We start from the raw sequence: 21,711 nt of genomic DNA on the forward strand, positions 1-21,711 counted from the left end.
TCTTGTATAAAAAAAATTCTTAAATTTCATATTGCTTTTTTCCCTCAAAATTCAGTTGGCTCATGCACAATACAGTTACTTTTATTGTTATGGTAAAAGATATCCATTTTGTCAAGCTTCAGTGGGGCAACACAGAGACCAAAACACTTTCACAATCTTCATTATATGAACTGCCTCTTCATTAAACCACATATTAAAATACAGATTGGTTTTTAAGTTCTGATTTATTGATGCAAAACAGTTCAGCTAATATGCCTGTGCCAGTGATATATTGATAAAAACAATTATGGCTACCTATTCAGTAACTGCTATTCATCCTTAATAAATTTGAAAACTGTCAAATTCTGATAAGGTTTTTTTATTATTTAAGTTTTTTTAAAAAATTTTGCACCCAAATCAGCATGAAGGTTCCCACTATCCACACATTTTCTCATCCTTGTTGCATGGGTTAACCAAGTTGTTTATAACACAGTTTCTTCTTGTTAAATATTTGAAGAGATTAAAAATAATTATAGATGATTTGTCGTAGCAGTTTTACATATTGGAACAAAAGCTATGAAACACATTGGATCATTTGAAAAAAATCCAAAAAGCAATATTATCATAATAGCTAAAATTATTATGGAAGATTTTAACATGTAATTATAGCTGACACTTTTCAAACTTGAGAGTGCTTTTGAAAGATTGTCACTTTCAGGCCTCAGGCTTGAAGGAATACTGATGAGTATTAATCCAATTCTACAGCATCTTACTATCAGTTCAGTCCATCTGAGCTTTTCAGGGAAGAAAAAGTTATGTATTGCCTATCTAATACCCTGTATGTGGGCTTCCACCTGACTTCAAAATTCTTTGAGCTCTCATCTTCCAGCCTGATTATTGCTCCCTTTTTGCCTTCCTCAATGCAGGCTATTATTCTATTAATCTAAGGTTATTGTTTATCTTTTTATAACACTGGGTAATATGTCTACTTTGCTCTTTTGTTGCAGTTGCTGTTTTGCATAACATCACTTGAAAGCAAAGTTTCTTTCTTTAACAATGCTTTCATAGGAACATTTAAAATCTATACTGAAAAACATTAATTTTTATACTATTAATATGTCAGATTTTTTTTTCAAATAACTTTGCATACAATGGATATAACTTGCAGTATTCAGTATTCAGATGAGACACTGAAAACCGTTGACTTCTGAGATAGCACCAGGCAAGGCATAGAGTCTGTACTTCACAAATTTTGTTGGCTAAAACTTGCCTATTCTTATCGTATGCATTCTTATTCTTAAATTCCACTCTTTGCAAAAAGTTATTTGCATGAGGTTTCCAAGCCAACTTCTTCCTAAACAATGAACAGTCCTTGTGAACTGTAACTGTAACTGTGTAACTGTCCTTCATATTCTCCCTGTTGTACCAAGTTCTTTGTCTCAAAATATTGTAGTGGTCAGCTTTCCAACTAGCAGAGTTAATCTCCAATCATTAGAATCAAAGTACTAAGAATTTTCCCTTTTTTTATTGCTTAGCTGTCTTCTGAATGGGAAGCACAATGATCAAGAAAAAGCACAGGGGCAGGGCAATATCAAAATAAAACCCATTAGTATGTTTTATTATTTGCATAACTGTCTTTCCCTTGAATTTGTTTAAAATTGATGTATCATTTCATGAATTTGTTACGCTGATATCGAATTGTATATTTTATATTATACAATATAAATATGCCACTTTGGACATATTTAAAATCTGGAATTAGGATAATTAGGCAATAAGGGTAGAAATCATTCCATTGTACGGAGATTAGGGAGGAGGAGAATTCTGCATGTGAATGCCTCTAATTTCTGAGACAAATAACTGTTGCCTCTTTTTGCTAAACTTTGTGTGTTTTTTCACAGGAGAGGAGCGATGTACCGATCTCATGTCAGATTGTTCCTTGGACTGTGACTTTGGTTTCCAGACTGACGTCCACAACTGTAAGATCTGTCAATGCCACCCACGACCTAAGAAATGCAAACCCATAGTATGTGACAAGTACTGTCCCTTTGGATATTTGTACGTATTCTTATTTTAAAAGCATATTTACCATCAGTTCGTAAGCATTTAGCACTGTGCAAAGCAAAGCCCAGTAACAATGTATGTGTTATATGTTGAAGACAGGAAATATGTAAAGACACAAAACTATTATTAGGTAAAAATACTATTAGGTAACCTTTATAGTTCTGAATGAAGTATAGAGTTTCAAGGGGATTTATTTATTTGTTTTGCGTCATTTATTTAATAAAGCAGAACAGAGAAGAGAGGAAAAAAAGAAACAATATATTAAAAATAGTCAAAAAAGAAAAAGAGGGAATAAGATGCAATTACAACAAAAATTTTATATAGAACAGCTTCTCATGCATATATAGATGTGTGTGTGTATGTATATATATATACATATATATATATACATACATACACACACATATACATATACATACATGGAGTTTTTTACAGAACAATTTCAATAAAAGATAACTATATTTTATTGTAATTATCCATGCATAATCTACGTCTATAGGCAACTCGTTCATAAGAAGTAAGTAATATCAGGTTGTCTACTGTGTAATTTGGTCCATAAATTTGTCCATTGTTGAAGAATGGCAATAATAAGGGCATGGAGAATCCATTTCCGTTGCCAGCTGTCAATTTCTGTGCAGCAAGTATGTAGTTCAAAAGAATGTATGCATCCAAAAATATTTGTTTCAAAATCAAATAAATAAATATAATAACTTTTTCACAGAACATAACAAATTTAGGACATTGCAAAAACATGTTTTAATGAAGTATTATTATGGTTGCATCTCCAGTAAACCAATAATTTACTTACTCCTTTTCTGTACAAATGCAATGGGATCCAATAAGTCCAAAATATTATTTTTAGTTGTATAAGCTGCAGTCTAATTTGGTATTAAAATTAAAACATTTTCCCATTGTTTAGGCAAAATGGGTGTCTCTACTTCCTTATTCCACTCAGTCTTTACTGTTTGCGTATCAAATGGATAACAGATATTTATAGGGATTGATTGCAGGCCTTTTGGTCTCGTAGGATATAATGATCCCTTCTAATAGCATAAGTGTTTTTGAGGCTGAAAATGCTACTGATATCAATAAATGCTGTAATTGTAAATATTGCGAGTGGGTGGAAACTGACAAATATTATTTATCTTTAAACACAAGAAATAATAAGAACTCATCATTATCATCCGTTAGTTGATCTGATGTAAAGATCTCACCCTCCATCTTTCCATAGAACCATTTTTATCAAATTTGAGACCTAGTTTACCCCATTTAGCATGAGAAAAAATTATCAACATGCCAGAAATAATATACCACAGTTTTTGGATCAATCATGGTTTCCACAGGAGATACAGCAAATCTATTATATTTTTAACCCAAAACAATCCAGTTAACTAAAGATTTCATACACAAATACTCCAGTTGGGCCCAACGGCCCAATCGTCCATCTAAAATTGGTGGACTGCATGTGGATTTGGGGTGGGGGCATTCCACAAGTCTCCAACGCTGTTCCACCACCAGTTATCCTTAGATTAGATGTATTTGAGAATTAGATGTATTGGGGAAGCTTATAAGCCTGGACTGGAGGGCATTAGCACCCTTCCCAGAAGACAGTATTTAAGGCATGCTATGATTCAGAAGGTAGGAGTCGATACATAAATATTAGTAATTATTGATAGCCTGGTCCTCCATGAACTTGTCAAGACCCTTTCTAAACCCATCCAAATTGGCTGCCATTATCATAACTGCTGACACAGATTCTATAGGTTTAACTAAGTCTGAATGAATTTGCCTGCATTTAATTTCAATGAATTAAATTCCTCTAGTTCTAACTTTGCTTTCTCTCCATGTTATCTGTGCCATTCATGATACCTCTATCATGTCTCACCTTCCCCTCCTTCATTCCAAGCTAAATAGACACAATTGTGATGGTCTTTCCCTGTAGAGAAAGGGCTCCATGGTTGTCATTTTTTGTGTCTTTTCATTCTGTACAATGTCATTCTAAGGTGCAGTTGCCAGTACTCTACACAATACTCCAAGTGTGGGTGTTTATTTCCCCATTGCTGTGGGGATTCAGACAGCATTAACATTTTCCTCTCCAGTAAATTCAGTGCAGCTGATAAATGCAGTAATGGAGTTTTCTGTTTTCTACCCTTGAAAATATGTGAACATTTAAAGCCTTCAACCAATACATCCACCAAACTTTACAGGAAACCCTTGGTATCAAACATTCTTCATCATGGCCCCTTTCCAAAGAAATTTCTCTCCCTTTATGTAGCTAGAATTAACACTTTTTTTAAAACAGCAGCTCAGAATTGTTTTCTCATTATTGAATCCAGATCATACAAAATGATTTATTTGAAGCAGCTAAATTAGAAACTACTTCTTATATGTTTAACAAAGCATAATTGATATCCTTTTTCATTATTTGTTCTTCACTGAAATACATTTATTGGCCAATTCCAGCCTTTTGTGACAAATATATAGCTTTAATGGTATATAACCTTACTATTTTTATAATTAGAATCTCTGTCTTCATGAAATTAATACATTTAATTCAATTCCTTGTTTTTCCCATTATTTTAGATACTGTAATAGTGTTCCTATTGCTGACCATGGTCCTTTATTTTTTAGTTTATTTATATTGAAATATTTTATTTATATTTATATTTATTTCCCACTCAAGTCTCAAATCAGCTAACAAGAATTACTACAAACAGAAAAAACTTGATTATTAGAAACAATTGAATAAGAAACAGTATCAGAATATTTTAATTGATAAATAATAAAATCAGCATACAAATTACAACATGTACAATAGCTCAAAAATCAATCTTGAAACCAGTCAGATACAACTGAAAACTTGAAAAGATCGAGTGAATTTTGCCAGATACTGAAAAAAGGTATTTTAAAATATTTCCTAAATCTAATCAGGTATGTTTTGTTCATAATTTGGGCCCTACTACCAAGAAGTTATTTTGAGGAAGCCAAGCATCAGATCTTGCATACTTGTGCACTGTTGGGAAGTTACTAAATAAGGTCTTAACACATGAACTACTTCATGCAGCAGAAGCAGTAGTTCTTCAGATACCAGGTGTTTAAGGAATTGGCCTGAGTGCAAGTTAAGCTCTTTGAGGACTGGCTTAGAATATTCTCATTGAATGTGAGTTTTATAGTAACTGCCATGATGAATTAACTGTTTCAGAAACTGGACAGATTGAGTGTATCTGTTGGTTCTGCCTGTTTTCAGTGTTTTCTAAGTTGCTGGCATTTACTCAAGTGGCTTTGGTTATTCCTAGGGGCAAGGAATATTGGTCATATAGATGACCAGCAAAAGGGTTTTCATGGGCTAATCAGAAGGTAGTAAGGGAACAGTTTCAGCACTTCGATTATTCTGTGGTATTTCGCAAGACTCTTTTTCACTAAACTCTTTAATATCTTTCTTGAAATAACTGAAAGAAGGGGTTTTAGAATGAGAAATCAAAACATGGATAATGCCCAACTATGTATCTCTTCCATCTGTGTCCAAAGAGACTGAATCAAAGGAATGTTAATAGTTTGAATGGAGGCTGGAAAAATCAAAATTTAATCCATACAAGGCAGGGGTTCTTCTCTAGTAGCCTTGCTGACCTGGAAATAAGAATTTAGCTTATCGTTAGTATAATAGCGCTTCATTTGAAGATTCTGCCTCACAACCATGATCTGACTTTGCCCCTAGATGCTAAGTTGGCCAGGATTATGTTTGTTCAGCTGTCTAATGCATCTGTTCCTGGAAAGATCAGATCTAGCCACGGTAACATATACGTTAGTTATAATAGGTTTGATTATTTATTTATTTATTTATTTATTTATTTAATTTCTTTAAGGTTTTCTATGTAGGGCTGGTTTTGAACAGTGGCCAAAATATAGCAGCCAAAGTGTATACTGAGGCCAGCATATGTGATAATCTTATTAAAACAACAGCATTGGTTTCTAGTCTTTTCCTAGGGTGAATTAGTTTAAGATTAGGACTTTTAAGAACCTTAATTAAGTTCTGTAAGGCTTTTTTTTCTGTCCCAGCAGCTGAGGACCATCTAGCAGTAGGAGAGGGAAATGTGTTTTCTGAAACCAGCACAAAAATTGTAGACGTTTTTCTAGAGATATTGGTTTTGTTTCTTTCTGCTGACTTTCTGCTTCTTGCTAAGGCCTTGTCTTTTATGTTGTTATATTGATTTCTATTTGAGTCTTGACCTGTTGTTCATCTGCTGTCCTCTGGTATTTTAATTTAATATTTATTTTATCATGAAAAGTTTAATTTTACAATAGTACTGGAAACTGCCTTTAATCTACATAAAACTAGAAACAAACAGTTCAAATTATGACAGTAAGAAGTCCTGATCCCTACTGAGGTCTCAAAGCACTCCCGTAAATTTTAGATATTTCTAAAATGTTATCCTGCGTAAATGTTCCATGTATTAAATTTAAAGAAAAATGGCTACAATGTTTCAATTGCTGCATTAATTTATTCAGTACATAATGAAATTGGTACAGTTTCAGCAGCATTAATAAACTTACATAGCAATCTTACATGTACAGTATTCCATAAATAGCTCACACAGGAGTGTGACAGAATATCAATTTCCTCACTTTGTCCATCCAAATGTATGACCTTGATTTTCCATGGCTTAAGCTTCCCTGCTTAAGCACTTTTAGAGTAACATACCAGTTTTACCACTCCTCAGTGTCCTAGCAGAAGTTATTAAAACATTCCCCAGTACTACCTGTGAGTTCATTGTGGTGTTTCTCTTTATTTCATCAGTGAACTGTGCCCTTTTTCTAAAACCGCAAAGCACTGAATCAGTTGAAGACTGAGCTAGGCCTCACCTTTTCTGGGAGTTGGTCAGATTTTTTTCAGAGAAAACATACTTGGAATTTTAGCCCTGCCCTCACAAAATGCTTCCTTACTAGTGAGCTTAAGAGAAGATAGAATTGGAGTCTGAAAGTCTCTCTTTCACACATTCACACACACATACACAATAGATACCACATATGTAGACCCATTTACTACACTTATCACTTTTGCTGTCCACAGTTCTGGTCTCACTGCTTTGACCTCCCTGTGTTGGGTCACCCTAAACCCCAGTCACCTCGCTTACTCCTCCCGTTATCTCACTTCTGGTTTTCCCTCCAAATTAGACATCCACAACCATACTGCTTTTATTTCTTCTCCCACATTTTAATCCAGATACTCTTAACAATGGTATCAAGTTCATTTCTTTGAATTTTTGAGCAGGTATAAATATTTTATCACAGAGGTTGACTCTCTTCTTTTTTTCTATTGCTCCTAATAATGTGGAACAAGTTGTGTCTTCAGTTGCTGTAAGCCAGTCATGAGATTCAGTCCACCAGGTCTTTGTTATATATGCCTTCCTTTATTAAGTCTTTAGGCTCATCTAGTTTGTTTCCCTTGCTCTGAGTGTTAATATATAAATAACAATTTCATGACCCAATGTCCTTCCTCATATTAATAAAACAGACCCCACTATAGTCCTTTCCTCTGCAGGTACATAAAGTTCTTATCCAAAGATCTTGCATCTGGATTTTCTTTCTTCAGATCCCACAATATTTAGTTTAAAGTCACCCTGATCAAGCTTACCATTTTTCAATCAAATACATTCTTCCCAGTTCTTGTGGGATGCAATTTATCTCACAACAGCAATCCTTCCTCTAGAAATCATAAGCCATGGTCTGAGAAATTTTCATAACCGGTTGTTCTTTTTTACACTTTCCAGAAAATCCTCTTCTACCAATTGAACCCTCAACTGTTTGAGCTTTCTGGCCTAATGTTTCTAAATCTGGGCAATCCAGTTGCAGTTGCTCTTGGCATAATTATTGGTCCCGTGGAGATAAGCAAGAAGGGCTAACTGCCAGGGGACATGATGAGTCTTGGCAATTGTTCTGTCCCATAATTAATCCAAATTTAGGCAAGATATACAACAAAAGAGATGACAATGATTCCTCCAGAAATGAAAAATATCAGTAGCGTTAAGGGTGAAATCAGAGTTGTAAACTAACTGCTCCATGTAAAAGTAAAGGCTCCCTTTCTTACTTCGTTTCATTAATTATGGAGACTAACTGCTTATTACTCTAAGAAAATGCTGTTCAGACAACCAAGGCGAGATTGAATGTGAACATATTTGTTCATGGGGTCAGATTCTATACTGGTACCCCATCTAGTGGATAAAGCAATGGTTGCAGCTGAAAGTTTGAATAAAGGCTGACGGAGAGAAAATAAAATATACAGGACTATAGCTTGACCAAGATTATAGGAGTCTAGATATAAATCACATTGTTTCTATACAGTCCCTGAGATCAGTTGCTGGTATAGCAGTATTAGTAATAATAATAGTTACAATAATTGCTAATATTGTTGTAGGATGCATATTACTTAAATTACTTATAGTTTGTGGTTGTTGCCATGTTTACCAAATGCTTCTGAGTCCTGGAAATCCAAATAAGGGTTTTCTTTATTTACAGGGCTTATAGGCTCTCCAAACAGCTGACTCTTACCAGCATACAACTCCCCCAAATATTTAATTAAAACAAATACAAATTAATTAAACCATGCATTGTAATGCCATAAAAACCAGAGGGTTTCTTTCAATACAGCTGGTCCTCAGGTTAGGATGACTTGTTCAGCAACCATTCAAACTTGCGATGATGCTGAACAACAGGGACTTAGGACTGGCCCTCAGAGTTCCAGCCTTTGCAGCATCCCCACAGTCATGTGATTGTGATCTGGGCACTTTGTGCCCAGCTCACAGTTACAACATTGCAGCAAGCTGTGGTCATGTGATCATGATTTCCAATGTTCCCTGCCAGCTTCACACAAGCATGGACAGTGGGGAAGCTGGTAGGAAGTCAGAAGTCACGGTCACATGAGGTCCTCACTTAATGACCTGCGTGGTCCTCGCTTGACAATGGCAACTGCCAGAACTGCCATTGCTAAGCAACATGATCACATGACATTGTGCTTTACAACCGCATTGCTTAGCTATGGCAATTCCAGTTCCAATTGCTGTCGCAACCTATACAATAAAACCAGTTCCTTATCTGGGGGGATTTGTACCTGAATATAAATCTGACCCAAGCTTAAAAGACAAATGTACAAGTCACATCTGAAATATTAATCCTTGTATATCATTAGTGATTTTTTTTTCTTTTTCAGATCTAGCTTATGGTAGTAGTGGTGTCATGAGAATTATGTAGAAATTTACAGCACAGCCCTTATATTCAGGGGAAAAAATCCAATGTCTAGTGATGCTCACTTGTAAGCATATTTAAGATTGCATTTCTGTTGACTTGAACTTCAAAAATAAAATATCTGATGGGGAGGGGCAGCATTAGGCTTTACCCCTTTTTCAATTACTGTTTCCCAGTGAAAATCTATAAAGAGCTAACCCCTCACAAACAAATTCTTCAAATGATTTGAAGAATGAGATCACTTTGCATTGTGATCATTACATAGTACCCAAGTGGAGAAATGGTTGCTGTTTCAGTACAAAAAACTGAAAGTATGCAACAGCAGCAATTCCTACCCGTTGACAAATAGAACAAGAGAAGAGACGCCATCGCTTATTGTGGAAAGTCATTTATCTGACCCTGCTCAACAGCTACTCCAGCAAGTTGTAGAGCAAAGGGAAAGAAGAAATACAGAATATTCCATTGTCCCTGTAGAGACATCTTTAGCCCTCTCTCATCCATAGTCTAGTGATTGTAATTCCACTGTTTCTGTACTGTTTCTCCCAGTGGTCATTGCCATATTAAAGATTTTTGTAAGCCTCTGTGGAAGCCTTTTTGGGTAAAGAAACAAGTAAAAATACTTTAAATAAATAAATTTTCTTTAAATAAATATACAGTAAAAAGTTGGCATGCAGTCTCATGTAGCTTAGTTGTTAACTTTACTTCAGTGTACATTCTTTTGAGGCAGAGCATTGTTTCTATTTTTCTATAACTTGTGGACATTGAATTTATTGCTTAAAAATATTAACTATCAACTAAAGCTATTAAACATTAACCATTCTTTAACCATGGTGTTTTTAATGTAAACTTGCCATCTAGGGAGAGTTAGGAGAGCATTCAAGGACCTTTCAGATTGTCCTTTTCACCCATAAAGCTGGCTTGCAACTTGACTTTTCTTTTGGAACAGAGTTCCCATTCTCCCAGAAGAGAATGGTAAGGATAGGAACTTTCTCCCCAGAATAATACATGCTGACAGTCTAAACATCAATATGGCTAAACCATCGGTCAGCCAACAAATTTACACGTGAATGGAATATCCCAGGAATTTCTAAGTCTCTCCCATCTGTGAATCTTTCACCCAAAAGGATAGACAAATCACTAGAGGATGAAAAGAGTGGGTCCAGACTCTTTTTCTATTACACTGGAGAATTGATGAGCTTTTCAATCTGATGGCAATCCCACCTGGTAAGGGAGGAAGATAGACAGTAGAAATCATGTAAGGAGTCAAGTTCATAGTACAATCATCATAGTACCAGTATCCCAACCTTTGGTCCAGAAGCATCAAAAATACCTTCTGTGAAATCATAGCTTGATAATTTCTATTGTCTTTTCATTTGTTTGTTCCAAAAGAGGCATTGAGTAAGAGATGGTATCCAAGAAAATCCCCATAAAGATTTCTTTAAACTTCTTGGATACATGAATAGAATATTAATTCCCTATAATATCAAGTTCAGACAAAATGTAAAGTAATTATCCCAAAATAAGCGAGTAGCTTTATACTTTGTAAATCTGACTCAGACAATGTGCAGCGTTTCTAAAGGAAAACAAAAATTAAAAATAACCCCCTAATGAGATTCCAAGATTTATGGAGTTAAGTTTAAGAGATAATACTAAAATGATTCAGCTCTGAGGAAGCGATGTCTAGAAAGCTGTCTTCCGTTGATTTGTTCACATATAACAATAAATCAGGATTTTTATGATTCGTTGAAGTCATAAAAGTCTGATTCTCATATAACGTTAAGCTACCGTGAGTAGATTCACACTTAGACTAAGTCAAAAACAAGCAAATCACATTACCTCTGCACGCTATATGCAAACCAGTTGAGCAGTTCAAATGATTTGTCTGTCTATTCCAGTACTTTTGATTCTGAGTGGAAACAGTTTTCCATGTTTTAGGTTGGAGTTTTTTAAACCCTCATCTGGAGAGGTAGGAATTGAACCTAGAGCTTTCTACATGTCATGGATTTGCTCCTACCTTTAATGTATAGGCAGAACTCTTCAGCATGATTATAGCCAAAGTGCAATAGTTAATTTTTCCATAGGGGCTTTCTTTTGTTTAGCCTGGAAGAAAGGCAAATGTGTATAGGGAAGTTTAGGTTGGCAGTTGAGTATATCACTGACAGCAGCTGAGCTCAGAAATGTTCAAAGTATCATCTGATCCAGGAGAGAGGAAACCTGGAGGGAGAGGGATTTAGTTTGTTTGAACTTCTAATAGTCTGTAATTTTAGGCCTTTTCAATAATGTACACTTTTTTTTTTTAGACTGAGCCTCTTAATTTAAGTCTGTATTTAAATTGGGGGTGTTGCGTTATATTGCATTTTAATGTTATGGTTGTTTATGAAGTAGCTGTAATTCATATTGGAAGGGTGGCATAAAGATATACGATAATTTAAGCATAAAGAGTAGGTTTAGGGGAATCTGTGTGGGTTTTTTTATTAATTTTAATTTTTAGTTTAGGGGAATGTGCATATTTTTTTAATTAGTTCTTCATTATACTTTAAAAGTGGGAATATTCACTACTTGTAGTGAAGAGCTACATATTCAACTTTCTCAAATAAATGCTTTCCTTCTGTTCATCACTTGCTCACACTGCATTGCTTCATTATAATTCAAATCAAACATGCAAAATTATTACTTAGGGTTGCTTTTCATTGGAAAAGAGAAGAAGTTCAATTTAATAAACAGAGTTATTGTATGTTTCTCTTCTTTTAGATTTCTATTTGTATTGCAGATACAGATTTTTCTGTCTACCAAAGAACTACTCATAAGTGAACATTTATTTAATTTGATGTTAAATAGATATTGGCAGCCAGTCATATGAACTGAACATAAGGCCTACATTTTTGTTTTCATCAGGTTAATCAACATTATTAAATAAATTTATTTTTCAAGTAATTCCAGAAAAAAATTGTAGTGATTTTTTATGAAAAAAATAAGATAAATAATCTTCATTATCTAGCAAAAACAAACATGGATGTGAAATCTGTCGTTGTAAGAAATGCCCAGAGCTTTCATGTGGGAAGATCTGTCCAATGGGCTTCCAGAAAAATAACCAAGGATGTAATATCTGCAAATGTGCTGGTATGTACAACTATTTCCAATGTATTTTTTACATTCTTTGACATCAAACAGGATTAAAATAGTGTGATTTGTAACCAGCTCCAATCTATGTTCAGTAATCCATTTATTTGGTTAATTGGAATGTTAGTCAAAATCTTGAAAGTTTTGAATACCTGTTTATTTCATCCCATCTATAAAACATGTAGGCCTTAGTATAATATTTTTTTCAGCCAAACCCTATTACATGGAGTCCATTGAGGGATCTAATTTGTATGATAGGGAACAGACAGGCAGATTGCCATCTTTTAGTGAAAGAACAGAAGCAGTTTTGGACGAAGAATTAGGACTTTCTCACCTGCAGAAAAGCAGCTTTTAGTTGAGTCCTTGGTGTGGCCTGGGAAATAATAGCACAGACCTCCCAGTCCTTTCATACATAGCATGCTTTTGGCATTAAGTAAACATTAAATATGGGTGGAGGAGACAATAAGGCTATGTTCTTCATAGTCAAATCCCCAAAAGAGTTAGAAAGAAATGCCCAGAGCTTTCATGTGGGAAGATCTGTCCAATGGGCTTCCAGAAAAATAACCAAGGATGTAATATGAAAAGAATGTAGACTTTTCACTTGTTGGACAATTCTCTACAAGCTGTAAAAGTTAGTGTTATCTATCATAATGATAAGGGGAGAAGTAATGATAATACAGTATTTGAATATCCTTTAAATATAGGGTATGTAGTTAAGCAGATAAAAAATATTTTAATATAGTATAAACTTCAAAAAAAAAACTTACAGACTCTCTCTAGATCTTACAGCTTGTAATCATTTGTACACTTATCCCACAGTATAGGTATAAATTTCTAGAAATTTTAAAGCCACAGAAACTATTGTCCCTTCACATCTTACGTTTAATGGGCATAGAGAATGAGATTTGGGAGAAAATTGAATATATGCAACATTCCACCACCTTTGGGAACGGGTGGAGGCATTTGGAATATTTAATAACGTCTCAGCAGCAGTCTCCCAAATGGCTTACATGGAGGAATGTGGCCAGTCACAGAATAATTTATTAGAAAGCAACTAATTTCTCACCCAGAGTTGCTCTGCGGTGAGATGGGCAGTGACAAATTTGAAATGTAAATAAAAATAAAAATATTCTCTCCCTTCCCCTGTTTCTCTATGGCTTCAGCTTACCTTTTTCTTTGACTGGGTAGCTGGCACACTTTCAGACAAGCACTAAACTAAAACAACCCCCTATTGTTAGTTTTTAAGAATACCTATAAACCCATTGGGACTAAGGAGATTCTTGTAAATGAAGGCTGGTACTTTGTTTTACAATGCACTGTTTGTTTGTTTGTTTATATGTTGCAAATTAAATAAGTAAAAAATTAACCAAAGTTTATTTTACTGCAATAGAGTACACTTTATATTAGGGTTTATACAATTATAACATAGAATGTGATTCATATATTTATGAATTCTACAAAGTAACCAGTCCTCAAAACTTAAATTATCTAGTGGTGTTTAGTTCCATGTAAGCATATATAAGACTGCATCCTCAAAAATATAAATGCCTTAGTTCTGTGCATGAAAGATTATAAGTCTTCCCCATAATATGAGAGAGAGATGCAAACAACTGCACCCTCTGCTACTTAAAGCTTTGGTATCTGAGAAGTAGATATTAAGGTGAAAAGGAGGAGGATAATGGCACTTTCTTTCTGCAGAAATTCATACTGCATATGAGTATTTAATATAAATACCTGCAATATGCAAGTTAATAATTCTTTAGTGCTACAGACAGTCTTGTATAAAAGTATTCACATTACATATTTTGATTAAAAGCTTGTTTTCAAGTGTTTGATCATTTGAAAGATTAATTATTGCATTGTTGTTGATATTTTGCTTCCCAGAATTTCCATTTGTTCTTGCTATGAATTGTGGAGAGGAGCACTTTCTTCCTTCCCTCTCAGGTGTTTTGTTAATTTTTCCATGGTTTCATATGTCTGCCTAGGCCTTGCTTAATTGGATTTTACACATTTGTAAGCTGTCCTTACTAGAAATCTGTGCTATCCATAGTAGTGTTCAATGTTTGATTATATTGCTAAAGTGCTTTAATAAATATAAGAAATATATCATTGGTTGTTAAAAACAGCTATACTAAACCACTGTATTTTTTATCATATACAGAGATGCCAGCTTCCATAATACCACCTGCTAAGGCAGGGACTTGCTTGTCAATAGATGGGCACCGTCATGAAAATGAAGAAAGTTGGCATGATGGCTGCCGTGAATGTTATTGTCATAATGGACGGGAGATGTGTGCTTTGATCACTTGTTCTGTACCCAACTGTGGCAATCCGACAATACACCCAGGACAATGTTGTCCATCGTGCCCAGGTACCATTTTATAAATTATAAACTCAAACTTGCTTCTTAACTGTATATCTCCATTTTTGTCTTGCCAAGAAAGATCTTGTAAGTAAAAAAAGTCTGAGATACTTGCTAGATAAACCAGTTGAAACCTGCAGTGCTTCCATATAATTGCATAGGCTTTATAAATTAACACTTGGCACTAATCTTATGCACCCTGAACATAATAATTTTAGCTTTCAAAGGCAGAAATATTTTATACACATCATTAGTAATTTAATTAGATGAAGAGAATGTAATTTTGGAAGTCCAAAAAGGGATAAATATTCTTAAATATTTAGGCAGTTTTGATTGCCAAAAAACAGAAAGAGAAGTAAAGTGCAGCTGTTCCTGTAGCTGTTCCATTTAGTTATACAAACTGGAAGTAAAGGGCAAAGATCAGATATCTTAATCAGATTTGAGCCTAGAGTTGAACTGAAGGCTCAGAATCAGTCTGAAGTGAATCAGGAATAAAACTGAACCTTGTGACTGATCCATGTTTTTTGTATATAATTAAGTAGGTATTTATCACAGTGTAGTTTCTTTTACCTTCTTATATCCACACATTAGACAACTCAGAAAGATTAAAAGTATGTGGAAAGTGTATGAAATGTATTTATATGTCTAGTTTTAACTACCTTCTTTGGAATTATAAGCAGGCAAGAACCAGGTTTTGGTTTGCTGGGATTTATTTATTTATTTATTGGATTTATTTATTGGTTTTATATCTCAAATACATGACTCTGGGTGACTAACAATATTAAAAATAATAAAACCACATAGCAGTTGAGGAAAAATTTAAAAATAATATACAATCAATACAACCAGGAAATGGGCTCCACCACAGACCCGGGCCCCAGGCTTGAGCACAAAACCAAATCTTCAAGGTCTTGCGGAAGACCAGCAGAGTCAGAGTCAATCTAACATCCTGAGGGATGATATTTCATGATAGAAAAGGCTGTCCTCCTGGGCCCCACCAAATGACACTTCCTAGCAGACAGGACCTGGAGTACGCACCTCCTGCCAGACTGAATGGGATGGGTCAAACAACCAGAGAGAGAGTATCATAACTAACTGGGACCCAAGCCATAAAGGTGACTACCACCATGATAGGTGCCCCTAATTACCCACACCACTGCATTCTGCACCAGCTGAAGCTTTCAAATGCTCTTCAAGGTCAACCCCATGTACCCTGCATTACAATACTCCAATCAGGAGGTCACTAGGGCATCAGTGACTGTGAGTAGGGCGTCCCTGCCCAGGAACGGGCACAACTGATGCACATATCATAGCTGTGCAAAGGCCCTCCTAACCACAGCCGCCACCTGCTTCTCAAGCAGAAGCCACAAGTCCAGGAGGAACCCCAGATTGCACACCAGATTACAGTGCAACTTCATCCGGAGCCAAAGATAGAAGGTCCCCGGAACCAGGTAGTCCAAAAACCCAGAGCCGCTTTTAGAGTTGAGCTGAAGCCTGTTATGCTCCATCCAGACTCCCATAGCCTCTGGGCACTGAGATAGAACCTCTACAGCAACATTCAAACAACCTGTGGTGAAGATACAAAGCTGAGTATCATCAGCATACTGATGATACTTCACCCCAAACCATTGGATGACCTCACCTAGCAGCTTCATGTATATGTTAAACAGAAGAAAAAGCACTGAGCCCTGAGGCACCCCACAGAGTAAAGGCCAAGGGCTAGACCTTTCCCCCATTGTATCTCTTTATTTGAAATTTCTGAACTGGTCTTTGCCCCATCCCTAAATACCTTGCTGTTGCTTTATATGTTCTTACAGCATTCAGTGGGAAATCCTGAAAATAAAGCTTGCCTTTATTATCATAGCGCTGTATTAACCTTATTTCTTGGTTATTAGAATGGTAGAAACTAAGATGTTTTAAAATGTGTTAGTTTACAAATATAATCATTTGCAATAGATTTAGAAACCATTACGATCAACTGAATCTATATATTTTAATGGAAAACCAATGTAATTTTCTATTGCTTTGGGGGGTTCTATTTTTCACAGATGAATCCATTGTGCAGAAGCCAGAAATCAGTGGTCCAACCATCTGTTATGTTCCAGGAGGAGAATATTTTGTGGAAGGAGATACATGGAACATTGATTCTTGTACCCAGTGTACATGTCATAATGCAAGAGTCTTATGTGAAACCGAAGTCTGTCCCCCTCTACTTTGTCGAAATCCCACACGTACTCAGGACTCCTGTTGTCCCCAGTGCCCAGGTTAGCTTCATCTAATATATTTCAGCATATTTATTAAAATGGTTTAACTTGCCCTATATCATTAGATCTCAAGAATAAGTATAATCAATAGTATTTGAAGAAAACAATATTTAAAAATATCCAGAGTTCAGCAACCACATGATGAAGTACTTCATTATTCCTATGCAGAATTCTATTCCAAAATATAATCTTGAATTATAGTTCTCGAGCATGTTGCTCTTGGGCACTAATGTACCTGAAGAGAAGGCAGAATTGAGTCTCCAAATATAAGCCCACTCTTCTGAACTTAAATTTGTCTCTCTTATATAAGATTATCCACTCAAACTTTGTAACTCTTATCCAATGGTTCCACTACACAAAATCTGTTAATTCCAATCATGTATTTTTCATTTTTGGGATAAGTACACACACACATTCTCTCTGTCTTTCTCTCTCACACACACCTCACAGAGAGACTCCATTATCCTCCGTTCTGCTCTCTATCAGGTCATCCCATAGCCCTCTCTAACTTCTCCTGTTGTTTTCCCTGGATTTCCTTCCCTCACCAGGGGCATTTCTTTTGTAGAAGTGTTCATTGATGGAGTTAGCTACCCAAACATTGCTTATCCTCATTTTATATAATCCAGCAAAGTTTTTAAAAGGTAGTTTCATTGAAGTTAGTAGAAATATTTCATTTAGCAAAGTATTAACTAGACTCTAATAAATTAATATCATGTGTCCCAAACTATATAGAATACAAAATAATGGAACAGCAATAGAATAGGCCAGTGCTTTTCATTCTTGGCAACGTTAAGTTGTGTGGATTTCAACTCCCAGCTGGCTGGGGAATTCTGGGAGGTAAAAACTTCCACATATCTTTATTCTCCCCTTTCCTGTAACTTGTCACAGTGTGACCGGGTTACAATTAAGATATGGTACAAGCCAAAACCAGGAGACTGAATGCTTTTCCTGTGGTATTTAAACAAGGTAGGGTTATTATACAAAATATAACTACTAACATACAGCTTCTCTACTTATCTGTGCCTAATGATATATTTATAAGTGACAAGCGACAGTACTTAACAAGGTTATAAGTTTCCCTTTTTACTCTGTGTTCTTAACTGCCCATCTTTCCTAGCCATAATACAGTTTTTCCCTGGCCCTCTCCTTTCAGGACTGGGAATTCTGTTCCTTTTACTCAGGGTTTAATGTTCTTCTAACTTACACTTAGCCCTATATTTTCCTCCAGCTTTCTACTTCAGTAGGTTCTGCTGTAGGCTGAAGTAACCTGGTGGTTGCTTCCTTCTACTGAGTTGCTTCTTAACAGTTGTAGCAGGGAGGAAAACCATTGCTTGTTGCTGGCTCACTGTAGCTGGTCTGCATTTTTGGGAGGTTTGGGAGGCTGCTACTCCTTACGGTAGTCCATTGTGATAACTTCAGAGTCTCACTGCTCACTCCACTAGACTGTTGACATCCCCACGTGGCTGCTTTCTTCTTTAGCTCTCCCACTCAATTTCCTTTCTCTCTTCCACCAACATCATCCATACCCTGCGCTGTGGCAGCATTTCTCTTTTATCTCTCTGGAGTTCGGTCCTTTACTGTGGTCCTTTACTCTTAAAGTCTTCGGGAACACAAAACCAGTAGGAAGGAAAACTCACATCAGCTGCCTTGAGTCTTTCCCTCCACACCATAGACTTTAAACAAATACAAAAGCAGCTCATCAGCCTCCTTGCAATGACGATGATTTCTTGTTCAATTAGCAAAACAGTAAATCTTCAGTTCTAGTTAAAAGAAGCTGTCAAGACTTAGTGATATAAGCTATTCTCTCTTATTCTGATAATACATAGGTGTCAGCCCACCCTTTTTTTAACAGTGTTATTACAAAATAGGGGTGTGTATCTGTTCATAAACATGAACTAGTTGTTGTTTAACATGCAGATGTAGCTGCTTGTTATCTCCTGCCCAGGGGTGTATGAGCCTGCAGGAAGGCAAGACCAAAAAAGTAGGGAAGGCCAAAATCATAGGGGCTACACCTGTTGTTTTTCCTCTCTTTCCTTGAGAATAGTGAGAAGAAGCTCACAGCTGTTGATAAAACAAACCATAAATATAGTTCAGCCCCTTTCTACTCCTTTTGTATTCAGGGGAAAAAAATCTGAAACGCTATTTTCTGATGGGTGGGCATAAATAAATAAAATATTGTTCCTTCATATAAACTTTCTCTCGGTGCTGGGCTGCCTTTTCCAAGTATGTCCAGGAATCCCTTGTTCTGGGGAAAGGACCATTGAGGAGAAGCCTTTAATGAAAAATTATATTTTGAAGGATGCTGGTAGATGCCAAGTTACATTGCTCACAGTTCCTCAGTACTTTCATGAAGAATACGCCAGTTCAGGAATTACAGAAACCTAAGCATGGCAGGGAGTTGAAGATAGAGTTGATTTGATTAACAGCATTCCATGTGATCAAAAACCTTGCACAATCAGGAGTTCCAATTCTAGAGTGGGAAGCAATTCCAATTCCTCTTCAGAACGTCTGTATCAACATGGATTTAAAACGAAAAGTATATCCCTGCCGTTTCCTGTCATTCCTATGCTGTATGTTTATTTTTCTAGATGAGCCTGTCCAGCCATCCTCGTCAACCAATAAGAGCATGCCCAGTTACTGCAAAAACACTGATGGTGATATCTTCTTAACTGCTGAGTCGTGGAAACCCAATGTTTGTACCAGTTGCATTTGCCTGGATGGTGGAATCAGCTGCTACTCTGAGTCTTGCCCACCAGTATCCTGTGAAAGACCTGTTTTGAGAAAAGGGCAATGTTGTCCTTACTGTATAGGTAAGCGCTGGAAAGGGGAAAAAGGGATATGATGGAAGTGCTGTTTTCCCAATCTTATTTAATGTTATGATGCTCTGTCAATTTAGGCCTTAATTGTATTTTCTGATTTATCTGTGATGCCTTTTAGTACATATATTGGGAACTATAGTATAATTAATAATTATACCTTACCTGCTAGTTCTCTATAGCTAAGTATCAGCACAAGCAAAAGTCATAGGTAATGTCATATGATAGTAATATGGTATTGTTAGAATTAAGTAGCGGATAAATCATAGCAAAAATAGATTCATCATACATTTGGGCTTGATCTAGCCATAATTTGTATTAGTCACAAGTACTTCTTCCACTTATATCAGCGAAGCTCAGGTTGCAAGAAGGCCAAAAAAAGAAAGGAAAAAAAAGGCACGCTTACAGCCTGTCTTCTCCCGTCTCATATAATACCTCAATTGCAAAATCATTATGGGATAGTACATTACTTGTTTTTCAGTTACGCCTTGCAGGTTTTTGGAAGCAGAGTGATTGCATGTTTTGTTTCACTAGGTACCATTAGCAAAAAGGAGAGGACACGATAATGCTGCTGTTGTTTTCTGCAAAGTCTACAGCTAGAATCATAGTTAACTTCAGTTAGAATCGCATTGCTTCAGACTGTATTCAGTGTTCGGTATTCACTGCATTATATCTGAAACCATTCCTTGAATACACTTATTTCTGCTTTTTGCGAGGACTATATCCATAAGAACTATGAACGTCTGGAGGGGGAGAAGGAGGAGGGGGCAAAGGATGAGATGTGTGCTGGGATGACATCGTGCAAATACTGTGCCTTACATACCTTTGTCACACATTGGGACAGAAATATATAATCACGGCAATTAGATGAAGATATCAGCACACAGTATTTTGTTGTGGATGCTGCTGGGAAGCGCTTTTTAAATTTCTCATTTTAAAGCTAACACATACATTCTTCAGTGATAACATTTTCTTCCATATTCAAAAGGGCTTCCCTCTGACTATACACTGTGTATGTGAAGTGTGTGTGTATATGTATGTGTGTGTATACACATAAACATACACATGCATATACTTACTGAGTTCATCCTTTCTAACTTTCTGCCAGAAACCTTATTGCTTTCTCTTAGAAAAACTGAAATAACAAAATGTTTTAAGAGCTCAGGAAATTGAAAATGAAAAAAAAAAGCTCATATTTCCATCAGTAGCTATGAAATAGGGGATTTTGACTTGTCAGCCCAAGCACAATCTAGGTGTCCCAAATGACTTTTGAAATAGAAAATTAAGATTAAGATTTAGATTCCAAACAAGTTTATTTTTAATATAGTTAAAGTTGTACTTTTTTGCATGATATAATTTTACTAGTTGAAGGAGTCCTTTAAATTCCACTTTCCAACCTATCTCAACCCCTGTCTCTAGGTGAGGTCCCAGATTATTGCAATACCTCCACATTTCCATTGTGTTTTCCTCACTAATGTATGAATGTGAATTCCCAAGGGACGTATCTCAGAATTTTATCTCTGATGCAACACCCAAGGCCCTTCAGCTAGGAATTCATTTTATCAAGAGTTGGAAAGATTCTGCTTAGACATATACCCAGAAATGTATGAACTATAATAAAATAATAGGTGTAGATGATCGATTAATGGAAGCAGAATAATTGAATATGTTTCAAAAACAACAATTGAGCATATTAGAAGATTATTCTTAATGCTTGATCCTTTTTTTCCTTTACTAATATAACTTTAGTACTACTGTTTCCTATATCATTATGATTAAACAGGTATTTGCAGGAAAGGACAACATTCCTACTGGGCAAGTTAAAAACAAATGAAAATCAGTTTAAGGCCTGAAATATAATTCCAAG

The 21,711-nt window shown here is 35.8% G+C and overlaps 1 protein-coding gene across 2 annotated transcripts in view; it reads left to right on the top strand.

Annotated features, from left to right (window-relative positions):
• Window positions 1-21,711, top strand: part of CRIM1 (cysteine rich transmembrane BMP regulator 1) — a 151,175-nt gene that overhangs the window by 120,715 nt on the left and 8,749 nt on the right. For both annotated transcript variants that reach the window (XM_088144528.1, XM_088144537.1), the window contains 5 exons: window positions 1,881-2,037; window positions 12,281-12,402; window positions 14,564-14,773; window positions 16,813-17,028; window positions 19,617-19,838. In XM_088144528.1, coding sequence (XP_088000654.1) covers window positions 1,881-2,037; window positions 12,281-12,402; window positions 14,564-14,773; window positions 16,813-17,028; window positions 19,617-19,838 — 927 coding nt within the window. The remainder of the gene's footprint in view (window positions 1-1,880; window positions 2,038-12,280; window positions 12,403-14,563; window positions 14,774-16,812; window positions 17,029-19,616; window positions 19,839-21,711) is intronic.

The sequence above is a fragment of the Python bivittatus genome, unplaced genomic scaffold (assembly GCF_059951505.1).
Source record: "Python bivittatus isolate LINGU-HERP-01145 unplaced genomic scaffold, Pbiv_v1 ctg000020_np1212, whole genome shotgun sequence".
Classification (NCBI taxonomy): Eukaryota; Metazoa; Chordata; class Lepidosauria; order Squamata; family Pythonidae; genus Python; species Python bivittatus.